Raw genomic sequence first — 21,821 nt, 5'->3', positions numbered from 1 at the left:
TACTTCAGGGGTTTTGCTCACTTACGCTCTCTGCACCCCTGGATGATGGTCTATGGTCAACCTTGCGTTTTGGCCTGTGTGAGTTCAAAGGGTAATAAGTCCTTTAAGATTCTTCTTAAGTTACATAAGGCATAAGGTTGTGATAGTTGGCCAGTATGTACCTGGGATAGTGTCTGTAGTTTCCTCACATAGTAAATAATACATCTCTAGCACACACGCAGGCATACACACAGTGATATTAGCATAGGATTAGTAGTTAACGCCTGATAAGGCAGCTCCTGCAAATTCCTCAACATTGTATTGATCAATGTATATTTTTTACCCTTTATATTATGTAAAATGTCAAACGACTGCTGTCAAATGTCAACAAGGGGGCAAAACGCTTTAACAATTTAAGTTATAAAGGTTCAGAAAACACAGGTTCATGATAATTACTCAATAGGAACTGTGGATAGTGCTGTAAAATATCATCACCTTAACCTAAAATTAACGTCAAAGGGGTCAAAAAATTGAAATACCCACACATTATGTGACCAAGTTTATGGTCTGGAAACTTGGATATGTGAATAACCGTAAAATGTTGCGTTCAATATGGTAATATGGTAGTGTCATGATATTTGACCATTAGATACCTAGCATGACCTTGACCTACTTTAAATTAAACAAGAGGCCCATGGGCCTTAACGGTCACCTGATATATTTATACAGAGAGTTGTTTTTGTTTTTAACATGTACATAAATATTATTCAAAGTGACAAAAAACAATAAAACCACCTTTTTAAATATCTAGCATACAGATTTAGGTGGGTAGGGCTGGCTCAAAATTTTCAAAGTATCAAACTGTCAACTCAAGGTTATAATTCCAATCAAGTTTTTAACATGTAATATTCAAAGTATCATTTGCCATTATAAACCATAATAAAGGTCATGAAATTCACAATTTTGGTAACGCACCTTAAGACCCTTCCAGCTATGAAGAATATTTGATTCTACCATATCTGGGTCTAAAAAGAAGAAGATTTTTGAAATTTCAGTCAAATCGACCCTTTTTGCCCCCACCCATCAGCCCCGGGGGGTCAGTCAGGGCTGATATGTGCATAATATCAAACTGCTACCTAATACCGATAATGCTAACCTAAATTGAATTACTTCCAATGGAAATTAAACAAATGTTGGTCCAAACTGTGATTTTCCTATATAAACTATGGTAAAGTTTACCCCCTCCCCAGGGGAAAACGTGAGACCCTAGGGTCAAGAAATTCAAAATTTTGGTAAAGCAACTTAAGACCCTTCCATCTGTGAAGAGTATTTGATTCTACCATATCTGGGTCTAAAAAGAAGAAGATTTTTGAAATTTCAGTCAAATCGACCCTTTTTGCCCCCACCCATCAGCCCCGGGGGGTCAGTCAGGGCTGATATGTGCATAATATCAAACTGCTACCTAATACCGATAATGCTAACCTAAATTGAATGACTTTCAATGGAAATTAAACAAATGTTGGTCCAAACTGTGATTTTCCTATATAAACTATGGTAAAGTTTACCCCCTCCCCAGGGGAAAACGTGAGACCCTAGGGTCAAGAAATTCAAAATTTTGGTAAAGCACCTCAAGACCCTTCCATCTATGAAGAATATTTGATTCTACCATATCTGGTTCTTGAGAAGAAGATTTTTGAAATTTCAGTCAATTCGACCCTTTTTGGCCCCGCCCCTCAGGCCCCTGGGGGCTTGGGACTAAACCGGCAACTATTTTTGTTGACCTTTGTCCATGGAAGGTTCCTGCAAAATTTCATTGAAATTGGTTCAGTGGTTTTGGAGAAGAAGTCGAAAATGTAAATTGTTGACGGACGCACGACGGACCACGACGGACAAAAGGCGATCGCAATAGGACACTTGAGACTTTGTCTCAGGTGACCTAAAAAGATATTAATACCGAAAGAAAACATATTCAGAACTTTGAATCATTTATTTAATACAATGTGTCAAGATCCACAGATCCACTTTCGAGTGCTGACAGGTGTCAAAAGTCAATATTTACAATATCAATAAACAAACCTTTCAGATCTTTTTAAGTTCCCAAGGATCCAGGATCAAGATATATTGAGAGAAGCTATCTGGAATGGAGCATTATAAATGTTCCTTGCATAACTGACCTTGACATTGGGGGTCAAAGGTCAAGATAGTTTATTAACAGGGAATGTTCCAAATTGATACAAAGAAACAAGCTAACCATTATTCAACTTTGTGTTCACCAAAATTGTTTCATGGTAAACTTCTCTACATACAGTTTACTTCGCTTACATAACAATGGCCTTCTTGGGCGGTGTTGGCTCTTTCTTGTGTTCCCTGTAGAATGTGTTTTAGAATGTTAATTCATAGCCCTCTTGAAATCAATGTTAATAGGTAAATTTTGCGACATCAGAAACTTAGCGATTGTAACAGTAATTGCTATATGGTCACCTGTTCTGTATAGATTTGACACCAGCTACCAATGCTGATGTCTTTCCAAACTTGCTTTCCATCAATACACATTAAATAAATTTGGAATTATCTAACAAAAATTAATTTTGGAATAAGTCACTGACCCTCCCAACAGACGAAGAGTAAAAAAAAGACAACACTGACAAATTTTCTCTCTTTTTTTTTTTTTAATAAATTTAAATCACGTGGTAAATGAATACCAATGATCTGGTAGATAAAAAAGAATGTCTCCAGCACTATGGGGTTCACAATGTATACAGAAGTGTGATGAACAATCTTGTATAAATAAATAACTAGCACACAAACCACCAGTCGCGATGAATGTCCGTTAATGGCCATTAAGAGTGTGCCCTGTAACTCCCTTTCAGGGAAACAGACCCATTTCTAGACAGAGGTCGACTAAATGCTGCTGCTGAAGTTGTATTGAATATTGGTGTTCCTGGCAGCAATAGCAGAATTCATAGAACATAACTTTCACACACAAAACAATTTACAGTAAATTCTCTTTAGACATGTACAAGATGTCTTCTGTCTCCTAAAATAAAGATTGCACCACATTTTATATCTCTCTTGATCTCTAAGAAAATATTCGGACAGATATGTACATCTTTTAACTGCAGCCAGAGGACCTACTCTTATAGAGCTGCAACTACAGCATTGCAGCAAAGTGTTGCTTTATATTTTCCAAAGTCTGGTTAATGCGTTACTTCTCTCCAAATATCCCAGCATGTCAAATCTTAATTCAATACACCATGGATAGCAATCAATTATGTATACAATATCTTATTATTAATGATGGAGAGATATATGTATAAAAACAAACCAAATAATTTTCACCCAAAACTTATCATAAATCTAAAAACAGACAATATCAAGATTTGAGAGTTTTAGAAACCATGAAATGCTACCTTTTCATAATAGTATCAAAGCCCTGAATTCAATCGCAGGTCTAGACCACCCAAATGCACCTGGTTAATCTCAACCCCACATAGCGGAATAGCAGTAAACAACTTAACATCACAATATTATAAAAGTCTTACGATTGGTCTGAAGAATTTGGATGGCCTAGATGAAGACTTGGTACGCGTATGACCCTTTCACCACTGTAGACCATAATGGACTCATCCAGATCAAGGCATGGAAGAGTTGACTTAAGTTACATAAGGGGTGAAAGGGTTCAGTGGATACGTTGTTACAAGCTAATGTCTCCTGTTGATTATGATTGAATGAAATTTTTAAACATACATTTATTCATATTCTACCTCTTGAAAATACATTTTCTTACAGTTTTTCTCCTCTATTAAAAAAAAACCCTGGACTGTATCACTCTCATTTTATTATAATAAAAAGGTCCTAGATATCACTGTTTTCATTTCTTCACCAGTTTAAGGAAGGATGGTGTGTCAAATGATTTTGGTCGCTCAATAGGGAGTCCAAATGCCCGGTCCCAGACGAGAGAGGACAAACAACCGAGAGCTCGTGATACACCAAACAAAACAGTGTAGTAATTCATCTCTTTCATCCCGTAGTACTGCAAAACAATACAAATACACATTAAGTATCGAAAATCACTCCACTAAATTATTAAATCTTACAAATATCTTACCAAAGTCTTTCAGGCAGAATTTATTTCATTTCAACATCACAGTCTGAATTGTAAGGTAAGCCAATGAAATGATATGAAAGTAAATTACACAAAATGTTCATACAAATACTCTAATTTGCCTATACACATTAGTAATCAAAATCTAAGGGAAATGAGTACCAACTATCAAAAACTACTTTGTAGTGATGGCAAGTATTGAAATACTGGTTTGTATTCTTTCCTTTTTTATTCTTGACAAATTCCATTTCAAATACGTCATTTATCCTATAATAAGCCCTGGGGCCAACAAGTAAACTCTATACTCCCAGTAATGGTGTGAGTTTATACAGTGAAATAACATTTGTTGGTAAGTGGGTTTATTACCAGGCTTGGCCGTACTGCTGGATGAATACAGGGCCGTTTCATTTATCACGATCCAAACCGTTAAACTGGTTGAACCAGAGTTATTCGTTTATGAAATATTCAAATAAGGTTGGACCCAGTAATCTGATGCTGCTTTATGGTGAGATTTAACGAAGCCTTGCAAGGCCTGTGTAAACATTTTCAGGTCTGCCAGGATTTATACCCGAAATACTACATTTAAAAACGGAAATACCGATTGTTCCGCATAAACGAGCAGGCCCCTGTACACCATCATATAGTTTTATACCCAATGCTGGATAATCTGTCAGTATTTCTTACCTGAAGGAGTACACCACTGTGAGCATCAACATTGGGCCAGGGGTTCTTGGCCTTGCCTTGTTGTAAGAGCACATCCGGTACGATCTTGTACAATTGAGACACGAGCTTGAACATGGGATCGTTGGGTAGCTTCTCCAGTGCAAACTCTCGCTGGCATTGATACCGAGGATCAGTTTTGCGTAGCACAGCATGTCCATAACCAGGCACAACCTGAAAGGAGATGAACATGATTTCAAGGTGTTGAATACTATACAGCAAGCAACCAAAACCTTCACAATTTCATGTAAAAATTGAATGTGTGAAATTCTACAACTTGAAAGTTTATTGAGTGATCATATGCCAGCGGTTTGTATTTCAGCATCTGAGTTATATAATTTATATGTATTGCATATAAATTATGTAACTTATAAAAATATATCTTACCACTTACAGGTCAATGTAGTACGGTGTTGGTAAAAGTATATTTTGATGCACTTCAAGTATGTAACCCAAATGACAAAGTACATGTAACGTTATTGTAAATACTTCCTAATCAAACAGAAAGTTTTACATGAAAGCTGCTTACCAGGTATTAATCTGACTAATGTGGTTGCCTTAACTTTAACACTAACTTTAACTCCCACTGAATGTGGAGTCTATACAAATCAGTTAGTTGGGTGCTATCCTTAACTCAGTTTAACAGTTGTCTTTTCCTGAAAGCAGGAAAGTTAGATGAAGACAGTTTCTTTATAATTTCATATGGTTTGGTTTGTTTGTGTTTTTCATCTTATTAATAGCTATGGTCATTTAAGGAAGTGTCAGGTTTTGGTTGTTGAGGAAAACTGGAATACCAGTAGCTGGTAACTGCCCAATGTAGGCCTCGAACAACGACCAAGTGCTGGAGGGCAAGTGGTCATAGACGGTCAAATGCCTTAACCACTTGGCCACCACTGCCCCGCGTAATTTCATATGATTGTTCAGATTCAGCGATAAACATTTGGTGATCTTTTTATGATATCATATATAGCACTTCCCAAACAGACAAAAACTATTCCATAAAAATAATCTGCTTTAATAAAAGTACAAAGGATATTTGCATACAACCTCTGTTCACTTGGGGTTTTCTAGAATCCATTGATGCATTGCACTCGTTTTGAAAATAAGCACCAATTGTTCAAACAAGCATGCCCTGGTGCTTTTCACTTAAAGTCACAGCACAACACTGATCTTTTGCTTTTTATTTTATAAATACAATATCATTGACATCGTCGGTGTATTAAACAAGTATAGAACTTTATAGAACCAGTGTGAATATGTCGGCTGACAATGAAAACATGTATTTACATATATATCAAACTGAGAAAGAAACTACTGGTACATTAAGTTGTTGTATTACACAGTAGATAGTTACAAAGGTCTGCTTACCTGTCCAGACTTGAGCGTGTTCCACACCCAGTCTTTGAGTTTTTCATCAGACACCTCACCTCCGAAGTCTTCTTGAACCTTGGTCAGCCAAACAAGCACCTCCTGTAAAAGGAAAGTTTCGGAATATATATATATATGCAATGTGATAACATTTTAGTTCCGGCATCATAAAAGAGATGAAACGTCATATTTATAAAGTTACGATATTCTGATACAAAGACGATGCAATGGTGCATAGTGGAAAAGAAGCAATCTAATGGATGTCTTGTGAAAGACACAAAACTCTCTATCAATCTATCTAGTTATAATTCCATGAACTGCAGCTCATTTTGTAAAACTCATTTTTTCTCTCTTTGAGCTATAATAAAGCAAACATAATTTAATTCTAAAGGAAAAGCCAAATTTTTAACTTCAGATTTTTGTATAGGATAACATAATGGTAAACAAAGAATGTATACTGTTGTACCCTTCTCATTCACCCCTGAAATTTCATAATTAACTATTCCAACATTTGAATTGGAAGAGTTCAAATGTGCCTTCAGGGGTGAACGAGTTAAAATAAGTTACAGAAAGCAGTCAAGCAAACACTGCCACAAGTAATGAGTGCTATATGATGGAGGGACCCACCTGATTGGCTAGGCCATGAAGGGGTCCTGCCAAACCGTTCATGCCAGCAGCGAAGCTGAGGTAGGGGTCAGACAGAGCACTGCCCACTAAATGTGTTGTGTGTGCACTGACGTTGCCACCCTCGTGGTCACTGGAAGGTCAACAACACATGCATGTGTAAACAGCAGTAAACAAAGCTTGCTTAAAAACACCCAAAATAAACATTTCTACACTAGGTAGATATCGTATACAATATATAGTGTTGTCTTTGAAACTGAAAAAAATAGATTATGCATTTTTTTTATCATATATATCACGCTGAAAATATCACCAACTAACATGTGCTGCACAAACTTGCCTTATAAATCAGTTAAAACTACCATTATAAAACAGCAGTATTATAAACCCTGCAATGTCATGTCACTTAAATCTTAGGACTCTACCAGAAACAAGCTAAAAGGAATCGTGAGTGGTGACGTATGTGTTTATATTCAGAAAATAAAACTACTTTTAATCTCTTAGTGAAATGGTTTCTGTGGCTGCCAGACGGAGATAGCTATGTCAGCACAGGCGAGAATTGCAGCCAGCAGCAGGCGAAGAATAAAGATATTTACAGAAGCATGCTGCATCCTGTTAGTTAAGGTCGTAACCAATAGTTATTATAACTTCCAGGTACATGTATAACATAGTCTTCAAGTACAAAAAGAGCTTAGATGGATCATTCGAGTTGGACCAGCAGTTTCAATATAATTTTGTTGTTTTTATCCGGCAATAAGCCCATGCCTGGTAATTAGCCCATCAATATGTATTGCAGTTAGGAAGAAATGTATTAAGCACATCCCCCGACTTTCAATCAAAAAATATGTGTTGGCCCCCTGGGCTTATTGCAGGATAAATATGGTACATGCTTATCAGGGACTTTCTGAATTCAACAAATTCACTTTTCCTTTCTCACTGTTAAAGTATATTCAAATCAATTGAATATTACTGCTGGCACGTGCACGGTGTCTAGCTGAATTCCAGTATAGTGCAGTTTTGCATGAAGCAGAATCCTGCTTCAAATATCCCCATTTTCCATTACAGGACCCCTAAAATCTGAACACCTGTGTCTCCATAACCCCCTGAAAAGACAACCTAAAAAAAAACCCAATCTACAAATTTTAATGATGTTTATGACTTAAAGCAATGAATACTGAAAATTATCATTCATGAGGACCCTAAATAATTATGTAGGACCCCCCCCCCCCCCCCCCCCAATTTTCAATCAAGTGGGTCCTAAGGACTCTCAAAGTCAAAATGGGATGTAAAACTCTGATAGTTGATTTCTACACTGCTATAACAACTGACCTGTGAATTGAAAGGTACATCCTCATGAGTTCTGTGAAGTCACTGTTCTCAAATCCCAGCATGGAGGTGAAGTTCCAGCTCCAGTCCTTGGCTGGGTCTATTGTGCCTACAGAAGTACCCTCACGGTACAGGTTCCTGTAGATGAGGGCGGCCACGGTTGGCAGCTTGGCAATCATGTCCATGGAGTCCTCGTAGACATGCTGACAAAGGGAGACAACACCATACATTTGGAATCCTCATACAAACTCAAAATGCACATCATACATTGCAGTATCATACAAGGAAACAGATATTTGGATAAGATTTCTGGAGAAAGTTGAGGGGAGACATACTTGTTTAATTTTAAACAATGGAGGCCGATGTTCAGTTGCAGATTTATTAAAAAAAAAAATTAGCAACTAAAAAATAAAAACTTGACTAGTATAATGAAATATATAGTGGATATTTAATGGTGTCTTCAGTAATAACAAATATATTTCACGAGTGTGGGTAATATTTTGATATTTTTCACGAGTGTGCAGTAGGTGTTCCTCTGTATACCTACCTCCCAGTATGCTGTCTTCTTGGCACCCTCTGAGTAGGCTTTTGCAAATTTGCTCTCACTGCTGAGTGCTGTGATAGCAGCACTGAACTGTGCCATGGGGTGAAGGATTGCGGGGAAGTTGTTCAGCATGGTCGTCACGTGGTTTGGGAGGGCTGCGCGGTCATTCCATTCCTATGCAGAGAAGAGAGGCAGCTGTTAAAATGTCACCGACATTACAAAAAAACTTCTTTTCGGGACCATAATTCCGGCTTTGGGTGTAACCAATTTGTGTTTATAGTGTGGCATGAATGTTGTGCACTGCTTGGTATATATATATATTTACATGCTAAATGTACAGTAAACATAAGAGCTTCATAATGATTACAATATTGAAGTACCGGTATCTCTATTTCCAGTGCAAACAATATTCCTGGAACAGCCAAATGCCATCTTAAGTTTTTTTAATGAATGATTTCATTTTATTCTAGGTAGAAAGAAAAGTGTCAAAATAATTTCTTCTAAAATGTTTGTACAGCTATTTGCAGATGAAATACAATAAATGTAATATTGTAAATTTCTGTTTCAAAATTACTAATTATTTTTATCCAAACCTTTCTTTTGTGAAAAAAAATGTTTGTAATATCAGGATTAAGATGTATTACTCAAATCTGGGATTTACAACAATTCTTTTCAGCAAGACCTCAGTCATATTCATCAAACCGTTCTCGTGCTCAAGCGTAGAGTCATTGCTCAAACATACTTTCATGCAACTGGCTTAAAATCATGTCACACAGTCAAAAAAATCCATTTTGAACATTGAAAATGTATACGGCCCAACACTCTCCAAAATTATTCCGGTTCATTGAGAAAACGTAATTTTGTATAAACTTATTACCGGAATAAGAAAAAAGGCTTGAGCACAAAATCTGAGTTTGTGCACGAGAACTGTTTCATGAATAACGGGCCCAGAGATTAAACACTTTTACAAATGGATGTTTAAATGTATCAGTCTAATCTCTCTATATGTGGCAAAGAAGCATCCATGAACAGTTACAGTTGCTATTGTAGGTATTTTATGCTAGCTGTCCTATTTCCCCCCTGAATTCTCAATCTGTGAATCGTGAAACTCAAATTCGCAAACGTGGAAATAGATATCAAGTGAGTAAACACTAAAACAGTGAAAGGCAAAAAATGATTTGCCCCAGGAGTAAAATCAAATATTTACCCCATAAAGATTAAGTGTTTTTCAGCAGATATCCATATAAGTCAGGGAAAATTCTTAAATTTGAGAGCATAGGGCTATTTTCAGCAATTTTAGTCAATATCAAAATTAGGAGGGGCCATTCTATATAAATTAAAAGAAAATTGAAACATGGAGAGGTTAATTTCAGTTTTGAGGGGTCAATGGCCCGGCCCCATGGCCCCCTCCTGGATTTTCCCTGTAAGTGGTCTGTTTTCACTTACCTTTGTGACGGCATCAGCTTGAGCCTGTGTGGGCACCTTTCCTGTGAGAAGTAGCCAGAACAGAGCCTCTGGCAGGGGCTGCTTCCCCTTTCCACCATCACCCTTGGGCAGGATGTCTTGACATTCTGGTATGCTATACCCACGGAAACGGATTCCCTCATCAGGATCAAGGACAGATGTTTCGGTGGCTAGACCCTTGATGCCACGCATACCTCCATAGATCTGAAACATGAGTCACGACACCAAATTAATTGATTCATTCCTGAATTTTCATAATTAACTATACCAGCCTTTGAATTGGAAGAGTTCAAATGTGTCTTCAGGGAGGATTGGGTTTATTAAACTGAAGCAGGTAGTAAAAAAAAAAAAAAAAAAAAATCAACCTACCTGCTTTCCCTTTTATACCCTAAACCAACATATTTTTTTGGTCCTATTAAAGCACTACTACATTTCTATAAATGTTTATAATTAACTTAGTTTAGGGGTGACTTTCCATTGCTAACTAATATCTCATTTGAGTGACATTTCTATACCATGAGTTTCCGCCATTTTAAGATTGAGAAGCAAGCCTCTTTGCTGTGACATTTTCAGTTATGTCGACCTTTCCATGTATATTCATCTGGTTGAGTGCTACTTTCCATCAATGTTAGGTTGAGTTACCAATGTCACTGTTCTGTGACCATTTTCCTAGGCATACTTACCATGTTGAGGGTGACTTTTCATCAATGTAAGATTGAGTTACCAATGTCACTGTTCTGTCACCATTTCCCTAGGCATACTTACCATGTTAAGGGTGACTTTCCATCAATGCAAGATTGAGTTACCAATGTCGCTGTTCTGCGACCATTTCCCTAGGCATACTTACCATGTTGAGGGAGACTTTACATCAATGAAAGATTGAGCTACCAATGTCGCTGTTCTGTGACCATTTCCCTAGGCATACTTACCATGTTAAGGGTGACTTTCCATCAATGTAAGATTGAGTTACCAATGTCGTTGTTCTGTGACCATTTCCCTAGGCATACTTACCATGTTGAGGGTGACCTTCGAGCAATGTAAGATTGAGTTACCTATGTCGTTGTTCTGTGACCATCTCCCTAGGCATACTTACCATGATGAGGGTGACTTTTCATCAATGTAGGATTGAGTTACCAATGTAACTGTTCTGTGACCATTTTCCGAGGCATACGTACCATGTTGAGGGTGACTTTCCATCAATGCAAGATTGAGTTACCAATGTCTCTGTTCTGTGACCATTTTCCTAGGCATACTTACCATGTTGAGGGTGACCTTCGATCAATGTAAGATTGAGTTACCAATGTCACTTCTGTGACCATTTCCCTAGGCATACTTACCATGTTGAGGGTGACCTCTCCCACCACTTTGTCACCATATTGTTTCCTCAATTCAACCACTTCCTTCTGTTTTTCTGGAATGACATCTGCCAGGACATCTTTCAGATTCTAAATAAAAGATTTCATGTCCAACCCCATTATTACAGAGAAATTTCAATAACATGTCCTATTAAGATAAATATAGATATTACTATGGTCTAGAAAATAGTTTCATTCAAGAATGTTCAACAAGCTGTACATTGTATTCTGCAATGATCTAACCAATTCAACCCTACACAATTAAACTGGACTTGTCCAGTCTTTGATTTGGTAAGGTTCAAATGTGACATCAGGGGTGAATGGGTTAATTAAACACTAGGTAGAGGACCTGACAATATGTTTACTTAAAAACCTTTCTTGTGCTGCTTACGTCTACGATTCTATTTTTTTAAATATGACAATTTTTTGACATCATATATATATCTAAAGTTTCAGAATTCAGATTTAATTTACCCGTTATCTATATGTATTTGTAATGTACTTACTGTGGAAGAAGAGGAGTGCCTTACACTCACAGCCGGCAGAAAAGCCTGCAATCAAAAACGTTCATATTTAAATAGTTATTTTTTCAAATCATGCATACATTTTTCTACCACAACCACTATAGTTTTCCTCACTCCCGAATCATTGGATAAACATGCTAGGAGTTGGTAAACATTTTTGGTTATATCGAATGGTTGGCAACACCCTGAATCTGATGTCAGTGGTCAATTTTCTAATAAGGACATCAAATAACAATGCTTTCCGACGTCATCTTTCATTACGACGTCATAGTTTCATGACAATTGTTTCCTCGAAGAGAACCATGGTTTTCTTGATATAATATCAGAACGTTGTAGGAGAAAAAGGTCCATAAACTCTCATAAATTAATTTTTAAACTGTAAAAGACACTCTGTAAACTTCATGTCTTTATACAATTTGAAAATTAACTGGGTAATGATAACGTACGGTCAGATTAAACAAAGGCACATCAATATTGTCAGTCATGTTCGAATTACACAAAATTATTGCAGCTACAGGCTCAAAGTCTCTGTATTGCAGACTACTTTATAATGAGAATTGTGACATTGGCTACAAACATGTAGTTTTTAAGTTTGTCACAATGTGTCAGGAAAAAATATAAATTTTCATGTGCATGCAAGTTGTTTGAATATGGATTAAACGGTGGTTTTTAATTTTCATGCTGGCATGAAAATTTACATTTTTACTGTAGAACAATTGTTAACTTTTATTTGTTTGTTCTTAAATAAAAAATAAAAAATTACTGCATTTTGTTTATACATATATGCCTTGTCCTTAAACGACATTGGCAGAACAGCCCCGTTTTAACTAAAATTGGCGCAAATAATCAACTGTGGTCATTTAAGCGTTTGTTGCAGGGGCATTCTCCATGTTATCCGAAGCGAAGCTGTGTCACCGTTGTCACGTCACGAGAGTTTTTGCTTTCATACTCAAATGAAATGCATTTCTGCTGGTAATGTTCATATAGTGGGTTGCAGCGCAAATGTAAATATATTATACATATGCTGTGGCAAGAATTGGTAGCAATCAGTAGTACTTATGAACTTAACTTTATGAATGGTGGCACTTGATCCATTCCATGACAGACTTATAATGAATGAAGGTGCTTTATCCATTCCATGACAGACTTATAGTCACAATTATCCAGTACTGTGTTTACAAGGAACATTTATCTCTACCATATTACACATGGCATATCATAGAGAAATAAAGGAATCGCAACACCACAAGGACATGTTGTGTGATTTAGTTAGTGTCTACATGTTTCGGCCTGCTTTGCGGCCATCAGGACAACAATTTTTTTCGGCTAAAGCTTAAGGTACAAAAATGCAGTACAAAAAGATTTACACAATGGTAAGTTACATTATGACGACATAATAGCTATGACGTAAGTAGTGTGAAACAGATAATCTCGGTAACATTTTTTCTGGAATATTCTGTATACAGCTGAATGGTTCAATTATTAATATGCCCAGCTGATTATGTTTACCATGTGTTAAGTCCCGTTCTAAATGAAAATCGTGATTGCTCCATGTCAGTGGTCCTCGACATGATTGGCTAACCAAGCATTTTTTAAGTGTATTAGGCGTCGAATATATTTCGTCATATATCAGTCCCACAATGCAAGATGTACATTCCGATGCTGAAACTATTGAAGACGGAACTGCTATTGATATCAAATATCATGTCTCAATTTAGAATATTCAGTAATGTTCTGGGCAATACCTGTACCTCAGAATAAAATTATTCAATATATTCAATAATACAACTTGCAACCGCGGTTAGCCTACCATATTACTCTAACCGTTTGATCAACCATCTACATGTCTGGGCAGCGCACATTTCCTGCCTACATTGAACCAACAAAAGTCATCCGTTTTTTAATTATTCTAGATTCATCTCTTTTTGTATATGACTTTGAGCCAACTAAAGCATGTCAAACTCGACATGATCGAGCATAACGAAAGCGATTCATGAAATAACCCACGTTTCATGTTCCACTCTTTATTCTAGCGTATTTCCCACATTTCGTGCAGTTGAATCAAACATATCGCGAGAAATTACCTTCTTGGTTTATACGGAATACTCACCTTGTTTTGACGCAAGACATTACTTGCAACTGTGCGAAATAAAGACATTTTTAGTTTTCGCTGTACAGGTTTACCGGTGTCCCAAGGTCAATCCTGTTCTTGACGTCATCAACAATTGCTGGTCACATGACGAAATATTTTACTGCTCACACACAACGTATTTCATTCGAACCTAGTATTATATTATTGGGTTTTTAAAGGAAAATTGTCTTTGATGGCAATACCTTCATGAATCTAAATATGCGAGAGGACTTTCTAAAAGCTTGGAAGGCATTTTTTATCACACTGTTCGCCGATCTTGTGACCAGAAAATGGACGTGCAAGTTCGAATCCACGTTCATTTTTGTTTTGTTTTTGTTTTTATTTAAATAATTAGGCATTTGATCTTTTCCTTAATTAATTAATAAAATATTTTTCAAATCAATAGTAGAGTTCTACATTCAATCTGATTAAAATCATCTGTTACATGGCTTCGTTAATTTCGTACTACGAACACAAACAAAGGATGCTGAAATACACAAAAATACACATTCATAGGTGCAGGAAAAACAAAATCAAGATGTGTGATTTTGTTTTTCCTGCACCTATGAATGGCAAAATGATATTCATAATTTTCGAATAGCATGATGTCTTTCGCGTGTATTGCGATCCTTACTTGGTCCTGCAGTCTTCCTGCATTTTAAACAAATGAAACTATCCTCAACGATGAATTTTCACGTATTCACTTCATATTGTTTGTTTGGCCTTCATTCATTCTTACGCATTTATCCCACAATTTTTGTGTATTTCAGCATCCTTTGTTTGTGTTTAAATAATAGATAAAATTACAAGTGCCAGGGACAGTATATATACACTATACGTCCCTGCTAGTGCTAATTAATTGGAGGGTAAAAGTTAACAATTGATAAATATCTTTTAGGATGATGTCTTATCTACAAAGCGTAGCTGTACTGTACACGTGTATAGTGATTTGTTGACATGATTAAATAGAAGATAAATCAATAGGTATGGAATTAAAATATAAATAAAATGTACTACACTCTGATTAAAATCATCTGTTACATGGCTCCGCCTGTTCAGGCGTAGTACGAAATTAACGAAGCCATGTAACAGATGATTTTAATCAGATTGAATGTAGAACTCTACTATTGATTTGAAAAATATTTTATTAATTAAGGAAAAGATCAAATGCCTAATTATTTAAATAAAAAATAAAAAAATAAAAAACTGAACGTGGACATATATGTCAGTAGCCTAGAGAATCAAACAAGTAGCTGGTCACTCTGGGGGATAGAGCGCTATATCTCAGCCTACCCCCATTCTACCTGAGGGTAAACCATCTACTGACCCTCGGGCATCGCCGAAAGAGTAGAAGTTCGCAGAGACGCAAGATGCCCACTTACTCGGTCAAGGTAAGGAGAGATGGGAGCCCTTCGCTCTAAAATTTACAATAAGAGGATAATAAAAAAAAAAATAGATAGTCGGACCGTAAGACTACTACAGCGGGGTTTTTGATTGTCTGGTCGGTGACGCGTTTGAGTATGGACAAACTTCCGCGAACTCTTTGGTTCACTTAGCTTAAGAAGAAGATGAAGGAACGGTTCAGTGACAAGGACGACTCAATAGTGGCCCGCAGAGAAATGCACTTCGCTAAACAAGAGGAGAATGAGAACGAGGACTCCGTTAAGTTCTTTAAAGAGGAACTACATGTGTAAAAGAAATCCTTGGCCCGACTTAGTGTGGGCGGCGTGTCTGCCCGTCCGTACTCGCCGCCACCTCGTGGTGATTTCCGCTCCCCGGAACGCGATCGAGGTTTCCCTCAAAACTATGAAGGGAATCAACCGCCAGATTATCGTGCTAGGGCTCAGTACTCTCGTCCGCCCCAAGATAACGGGCGCAACAGGTATGATGGTCGGCGCCGATATAGGTCTCCATACTCAGAACAAGGTCAATATGATGTAGGCAACTATATAAATTATAGACTGGCTATTTTTGACAATGATTGGGACATGAACAATCTATCTGTAGATGAGCAAGTTAACAAACCTACTAGAAATATCATTATTATTATTATTATTATTATTATTATTATTATTATTATTATTATTTCCTTTATTTCCTCCAGAAATGAAGAGTTACAGAAATAACGAACAATACACGTACAATTCAACACTATTGAAAGAGAAGAAAATGCATTCACAATTATGGTCACACCCTTACATAGTGACACACACATGCACATGGACAGGCACACACATAAGAGAATAATAATAGTACCATAAAGTACTATAAACACAACACAATGATTTAATAGGTACTATTACAGTCATTATACGGTGATAATTATGGTGATAATTATGATGATAGACAGTATAACACTAATCATACATTACATCACACATTGATGTAATAGACATATTTACACTCCTCAAACTACATTATCATATAATAGTATAGACAGTAATACACTTCTCGTACTAAGCAATCATACAACATTGTAATAAACAGTATTACAGGTATCACACTATAAATTATACAGCATTATTATAGACAGTATTACTGTTACATAAGTCTTACAATACAATCATACATTGAGTAGAACGCGTTGCACGAAGTCATACAATATAGTCATACAGTGGTGTGAAATACACAACATACAATATAATAATTAACTTGAAGAAACAGCGCAACCATGCAATGATTTCAGTTGTAGTAATACATAGCACAAGATTAATTCATACAATACAAACAATATTATGAATGGTAGTAAGTTGCACTAATCAACAGGAAAGACGTAGGAAATGCTTGCCTACTAATATGAATACAGAAATATATGTATTTCATGTATTAATCTTGCTGAAGCGTGAGGTACACACAAGTAAATTATTGATCATATTACTCAGTATACAACATTCAAATATCTAAGGATAAATTACGTAATACCACTGTATTGAAGAATTTTAGTAATAATAACAATGGATTTTATTCTAAAGTCCTCCGGTTCATATGGAGATAAGTCATAATTGAAAATACCACCAAGAAGAACATAACGTAGATGGTAATTAGACATTACATTAAGATTAAACACAAAATCTATATCTTTTACAGTACTGCAACTGGGGACTGCTGGACTTCAAACAAACGTCTGACTGTCAATGGCCTCCACTCTGTCATAAAAACACCAAGCGTTTTACTGCCAGGAAAAAGACGGAAACCTTCAACAGTTTCTTCTGTGATCAAGCGACTATCAATGATCAACAAATGACACTGTGGCCATGACTTAGTAAATCCTGGATTTCTAAAAGAGGCTGGCGCAGAACTGGCTATACCATTATCAAACATAAGTTCCATGAAGTTTACAAAAATGCAAATGTACGTAATTCCAGTTTACGATAAGGGAGAGAACTCTCTAGTAACACATTATAGACCATTTCCTCTTTTAAGTTGTATAGCAAAAGTTTTTGAAAAGAATGTATCTTTAAATATGTTTATAACTTTCTTAGGGAAAATTGCTGCATTACACCCTTTCAATCTGGTTTTACCCCAAAAGATTCTTCTATATTTCAATTAACCGATATTGTAAATACTTTTTTCCAATCGGTTGATAGTGGCAATGAGGTTCGGGTGGTGTTTTGCGACATTAGTAAAGTCTTTGATAGAGTGTGACACAGAGGTTGGTTTGTGAGCTATCTCGATGGACGCAGTCAAAAAGTAACTGTTGGAGGGAATTCGTCTGCTAAAGGAAAGCTACAGGCAGATGTGGCTCAAGGCTCAATACTAGGGCCTCTTCTGTTTATCATTTAAATTAATGATATTGTAAATAGTATAAATGCTAGTATTCGGTTATTTGCAGATGATACTTCACACTTTACATCCTAGTTGAAAATCCGACTCGCTCGGCAGAGTTACTAACTTCCGACTTGGCTATTACCTGGGCACAGCAATAGTTGGTAAACTTCAACCCAAATAAAACTAAAAGTATGATTATATCTAGGAAACGTGCTCAAGTCGATCATCCTCCATTAATAATGATTAGTAACAACCTAATTAAATCCTCTTTTCTCGTTTACCTTAATAGGAATAAGTCTAAGATACCCGATTTCTATTACTTCGGCAAACTGCGTGCCTAGGTACTTCATAAGTTTTCGACTCGAATGCAGCTCATTATCATTAAACCATCATTTATATAATAATGGTTGCATTGAAACCACTTCTCACTTTCTCGTTAAATGTAGGAACTTATAACACATTTCGAGCCGAACCCAAAGCAAAGTTAGGGGTAATCGTGGACATCAGAAAGGTATTACATGGTGATCCCAGTGATAATACGGAAATCTTTAATCAGGTTCATAGGTATATCATTGGAACAGGTAGGTTTTAGGTGACTGCATGGGTTTCCATTTCACTCTACTTCATCNACTCTAAAAATAAATAGTTGAATTTGTATAATTATTGATGTTATTTAACCTGTTTGTGTTATACTGCAATCTTCTCATTGTTGGGAGATGGCTTAATATAAGAGCCTACTCTTGTTGCCAGATCCCTTTCATTCTGTATAATATTATATTATGTACTGCATATTTTTGAGTAAAATATTGTTTAAACCAAGGTCCCCCGCGAAACCGTAACTGGTCACCGAGTCACCTGACACGGCGTCACCAGGTCGAGGTTAAGGTCAACCTAGCCGGGGCTCCTGGAAACCGGGGAGATGCAATAGCAGTAAAGAAATAATAATAATAATAAGGTCTCCGTCTCAGACACCGAGGAAAGAGGTCCCACCTTTGAGAGAGGTGAAGCTAGCGGTCTCGGATGGCAGTAACATTACCATTTACCCCTAACTTTGAATGGAACACTAATTCAAGCTGTCGTGGATTGTTATAGTCACCGTATACCGTAATGTAGGTAGTACAGGTAGAACAAGTGTACAAGTGTCCGGATATGAGGCCAAGGTGACAAAGGTAGCCCCGTGAGGCGGGACGGGTAACGTGGAACCGCACGTGTTACGGGTGCGACACGGGTGTCAATAGAGTGATAAATGAAGTTTGAGGGTTACGTTCGAGTCTTGACGGTTCAACTGTTTACTTCGAGATTTTTTTTTAATTTTTTTTTGTTAAATCATAGAATTATGAAATTTCCCCCTTTTCCTTGAGACAGGCACGAACTCCGGGAAAGATTCTGGAACGGGATTTCCGAGCGTCTGCCAGGATCCAGGTTCAGGACGGAGGGAAGAGAGAAGGGAAGAAGGATCGGGCACGTGCCCTTTGTATTATCAGTACCTTTTCCTTAAATAAAATGGTTGGCCGTTGAAGGCCTCTCCCATACAAAGGTGTTGAGATTTATATGATCGGTTGAACGTAGTGAATTAGAATCATAACGCTGATTAAGCGGGGACTGGTAGATAAACTCGAGGGACCACTGGTGATTGGAAAATGAGTGAGGCTTCGGGAGTTTACCGGCAATGTGGAAAAAGTATGGGAAATTAAAGACCTGCATTATCGGAATAGGGAACACGGAAGTACCTTGGACCGTATGTGAGGTCCCCCATCATGGACGACATGTTGGGGCTTGACTTCCTGTCGAGGAACAATTGTGTCATTGACTTGGATGCTGGCGTCCTTTTTATTGTTAATCAGGCGATAACTAGAACACCCCGAGTGGAAGAATAGAGGACATCGTCCACTGTCAAGGAAGCCCAAAACGTAATAATACCGCCAAAACACAATAGGACATTGCCAGGTGGATTGGGGTAGACCCAATGGGGGTACGTCCATGATTCAACCCACACAATATCCCGAGGGAGTCATGATGACCGGTTCAGTAGTGCCTCCCGAGTCCCGGTGCCCAACAATCCATAATGAGAGTGATAAATGACAGTCATATATGCATGACGTATTCCGCCAATATGGACGGCCAAATACAGGCGAATGGAGCTCCGAAACAAAGTAAACTAAATATAAATATCAGAACGGCACCGAACCGCCGACTCTGAATTATACCTAACAAACAAATAATTAAATAAATAACAGTAAACTATAAGAACTGTCCCAAATTATCTCACTCGTAATTCGCCCACTGGTCACGTAGGCCAGCGCAAGTGGCGAGCGAGAAGGGACCGGCAGGGTGAAAAAAATATAAGTAAAAAAATTGACAAAATACGTCAGAAATAGGGTCAGTTCGACATTGATCACTCGGTTACTAAAGACATTCTTACTAGTGTTAAGCCTGAAAGGTTTCTTGAATATTTTTTTAGAGTGACCTCTAGTGATACTAAGTGGTGTAGGACGAAACATCAGGCCGAAGTCTAACTGGTCGATCCCGTTCAATATTTTGTACAGTTCAACCACATCTGCCCTCTCACGCCTGTATATTCTGTATTTCTAGTACCCTTTTAGTGGCTCTTCGTTGGACATTTTCGATAGCTATTTTGTTCTTGTTTAGAGACGGTGACCACACTTGCGTAGCGTATTCCAAATGTGGACGAATTAGGGACTTGTACAGGGTTGTAAAAAGAGTTATGTCCATAAAATGTTTGCACTTCTTGGTGTTAAGCTTCATGAACCAGCTGTCGGTCCAATTACTTGTTTTGTTGATGTTTATCTGGAGTTGCTGTCTTTCTAATGCTGTACGCGTTTTTTAATAGAATTTGGTATCGTCCATAAATAATTTGGTTATACAGCTGAGAAGTTCAGACATGTCATTGACGTAAAACAAGAATAGTATAGGGCCAAGGACGATTCCCTGAGGAACTCAACTTGTGACTCGGAGACTTGGGGATTTTGCTCCGTTGATTGTAACTCGTTGTAACTCTTTTAAGAATTCCTTAGTCCAAGCCAGAATTTTACTTCTGATTCCATATTTATATAGTTTGTATAGTAGAAAGCGGTGCGACACTTTGTCAAAAAGTTTGCTGAAGTCGAGGTATATGATGTCAACATTGTTCCCATCATCTAATGCCTGTGTCCAGTCTTCAGACCTCTAGCAGTTGAGTGGTACAGGAGCGGCCACTTCTGAGCCATGTTGGTGGGGGGTGAAGAGATGATTCTTGTCCATGTGTTTTAAGATTGCATCTCGGACTATGCGTTGTAGAATCTTACAGGGAACCGACGTCAAACTGATAGGTCTGTAGTTTCCGAGTCAATTTTGGAGCCTTTCTTAAATATTGGTGAGACATGAGCCTGTTTCCACGAATCTGGTAGGGTTCCTTCTTTGATGGACCTGTTAAAGATGATGGTTAGAAGTTATTTTAGTGATTCTATTGTTTTTGAGATGAAATTTGGATGGACGTTATCTGGGCCAGGAGATTTGTTTGGATTGGTTTTCCGCTTAGTTGTTGCTAACACAAGGTTTTCTGTCACTGATAGGTCGGTAAGCACGCTATCGAATGGTCTTTCCTCAAACTCAGGCAAAACCACTTCTTTGTCGTTAACAAAAACACTAGCAAAGAAAGTGTTCAAAACGTTGGCCGTCTCCAAGTCTGAGGTGGTCATTTCTCCTTTATCATTTTTGACTCTGGTGGTGGACGTGGCTGTTTTTGTATCAAGTTTTAAGTCGGGAGGGGTGAGTGGAATCCCACAGTTTGTGGTTATCCACTCTACCATTTGAAGGAGCCACATCAACATTAATGATTTTATAGCCACTGTACAAATTATATATTCAAATGTTTTTACTTATTTTTCTATCATTATTCATGTATATTTGTATT

At 37.4% G+C, this 21,821-nt stretch overlaps 1 protein-coding gene across 1 annotated transcript; it reads right to left on the bottom strand.

Annotated features, from left to right (window-relative positions):
• Positions 1 to 2,626: 2,626 nt before the first annotated feature.
• On the bottom strand, positions 2,627 to 14,248 carry LOC110452908 (citrate synthase, mitochondrial-like). Its single transcript, XM_021501654.1, has 10 exons — positions 14,120 to 14,248; positions 11,992 to 12,036; positions 11,468 to 11,575; positions 10,113 to 10,334; positions 8,670 to 8,840; positions 8,126 to 8,325; positions 6,800 to 6,929; positions 6,173 to 6,274; positions 4,769 to 4,978; positions 2,627 to 4,012 (listed from the first exon to the last, which is right to left on the bottom strand). Exons 1-10 carry the CDS (start codon positions 14,165 to 14,167, stop codon positions 3,851 to 3,853), a joined length of 1,398 nt encoding a protein of 465 aa, XP_021357329.1. The 5' UTR covers positions 14,168 to 14,248; the 3' UTR covers positions 2,627 to 3,850.
• Between the last annotated feature and the right edge of the window lie 7,573 nt (positions 14,249 to 21,821).

The sequence above is a fragment of the Mizuhopecten yessoensis genome, unplaced genomic scaffold (assembly GCF_002113885.1).
Source record: "Mizuhopecten yessoensis strain PY_sf001 unplaced genomic scaffold, ASM211388v2 scaffold6971, whole genome shotgun sequence".
In the NCBI taxonomy this organism is placed as follows: Eukaryota; Metazoa; Mollusca; class Bivalvia; order Pectinida; family Pectinidae; genus Mizuhopecten; species Mizuhopecten yessoensis.
The sequence above is the reverse complement of the archived record's forward strand: the minus strand, read 5'-3'. Positions and strand labels throughout refer to the sequence as shown.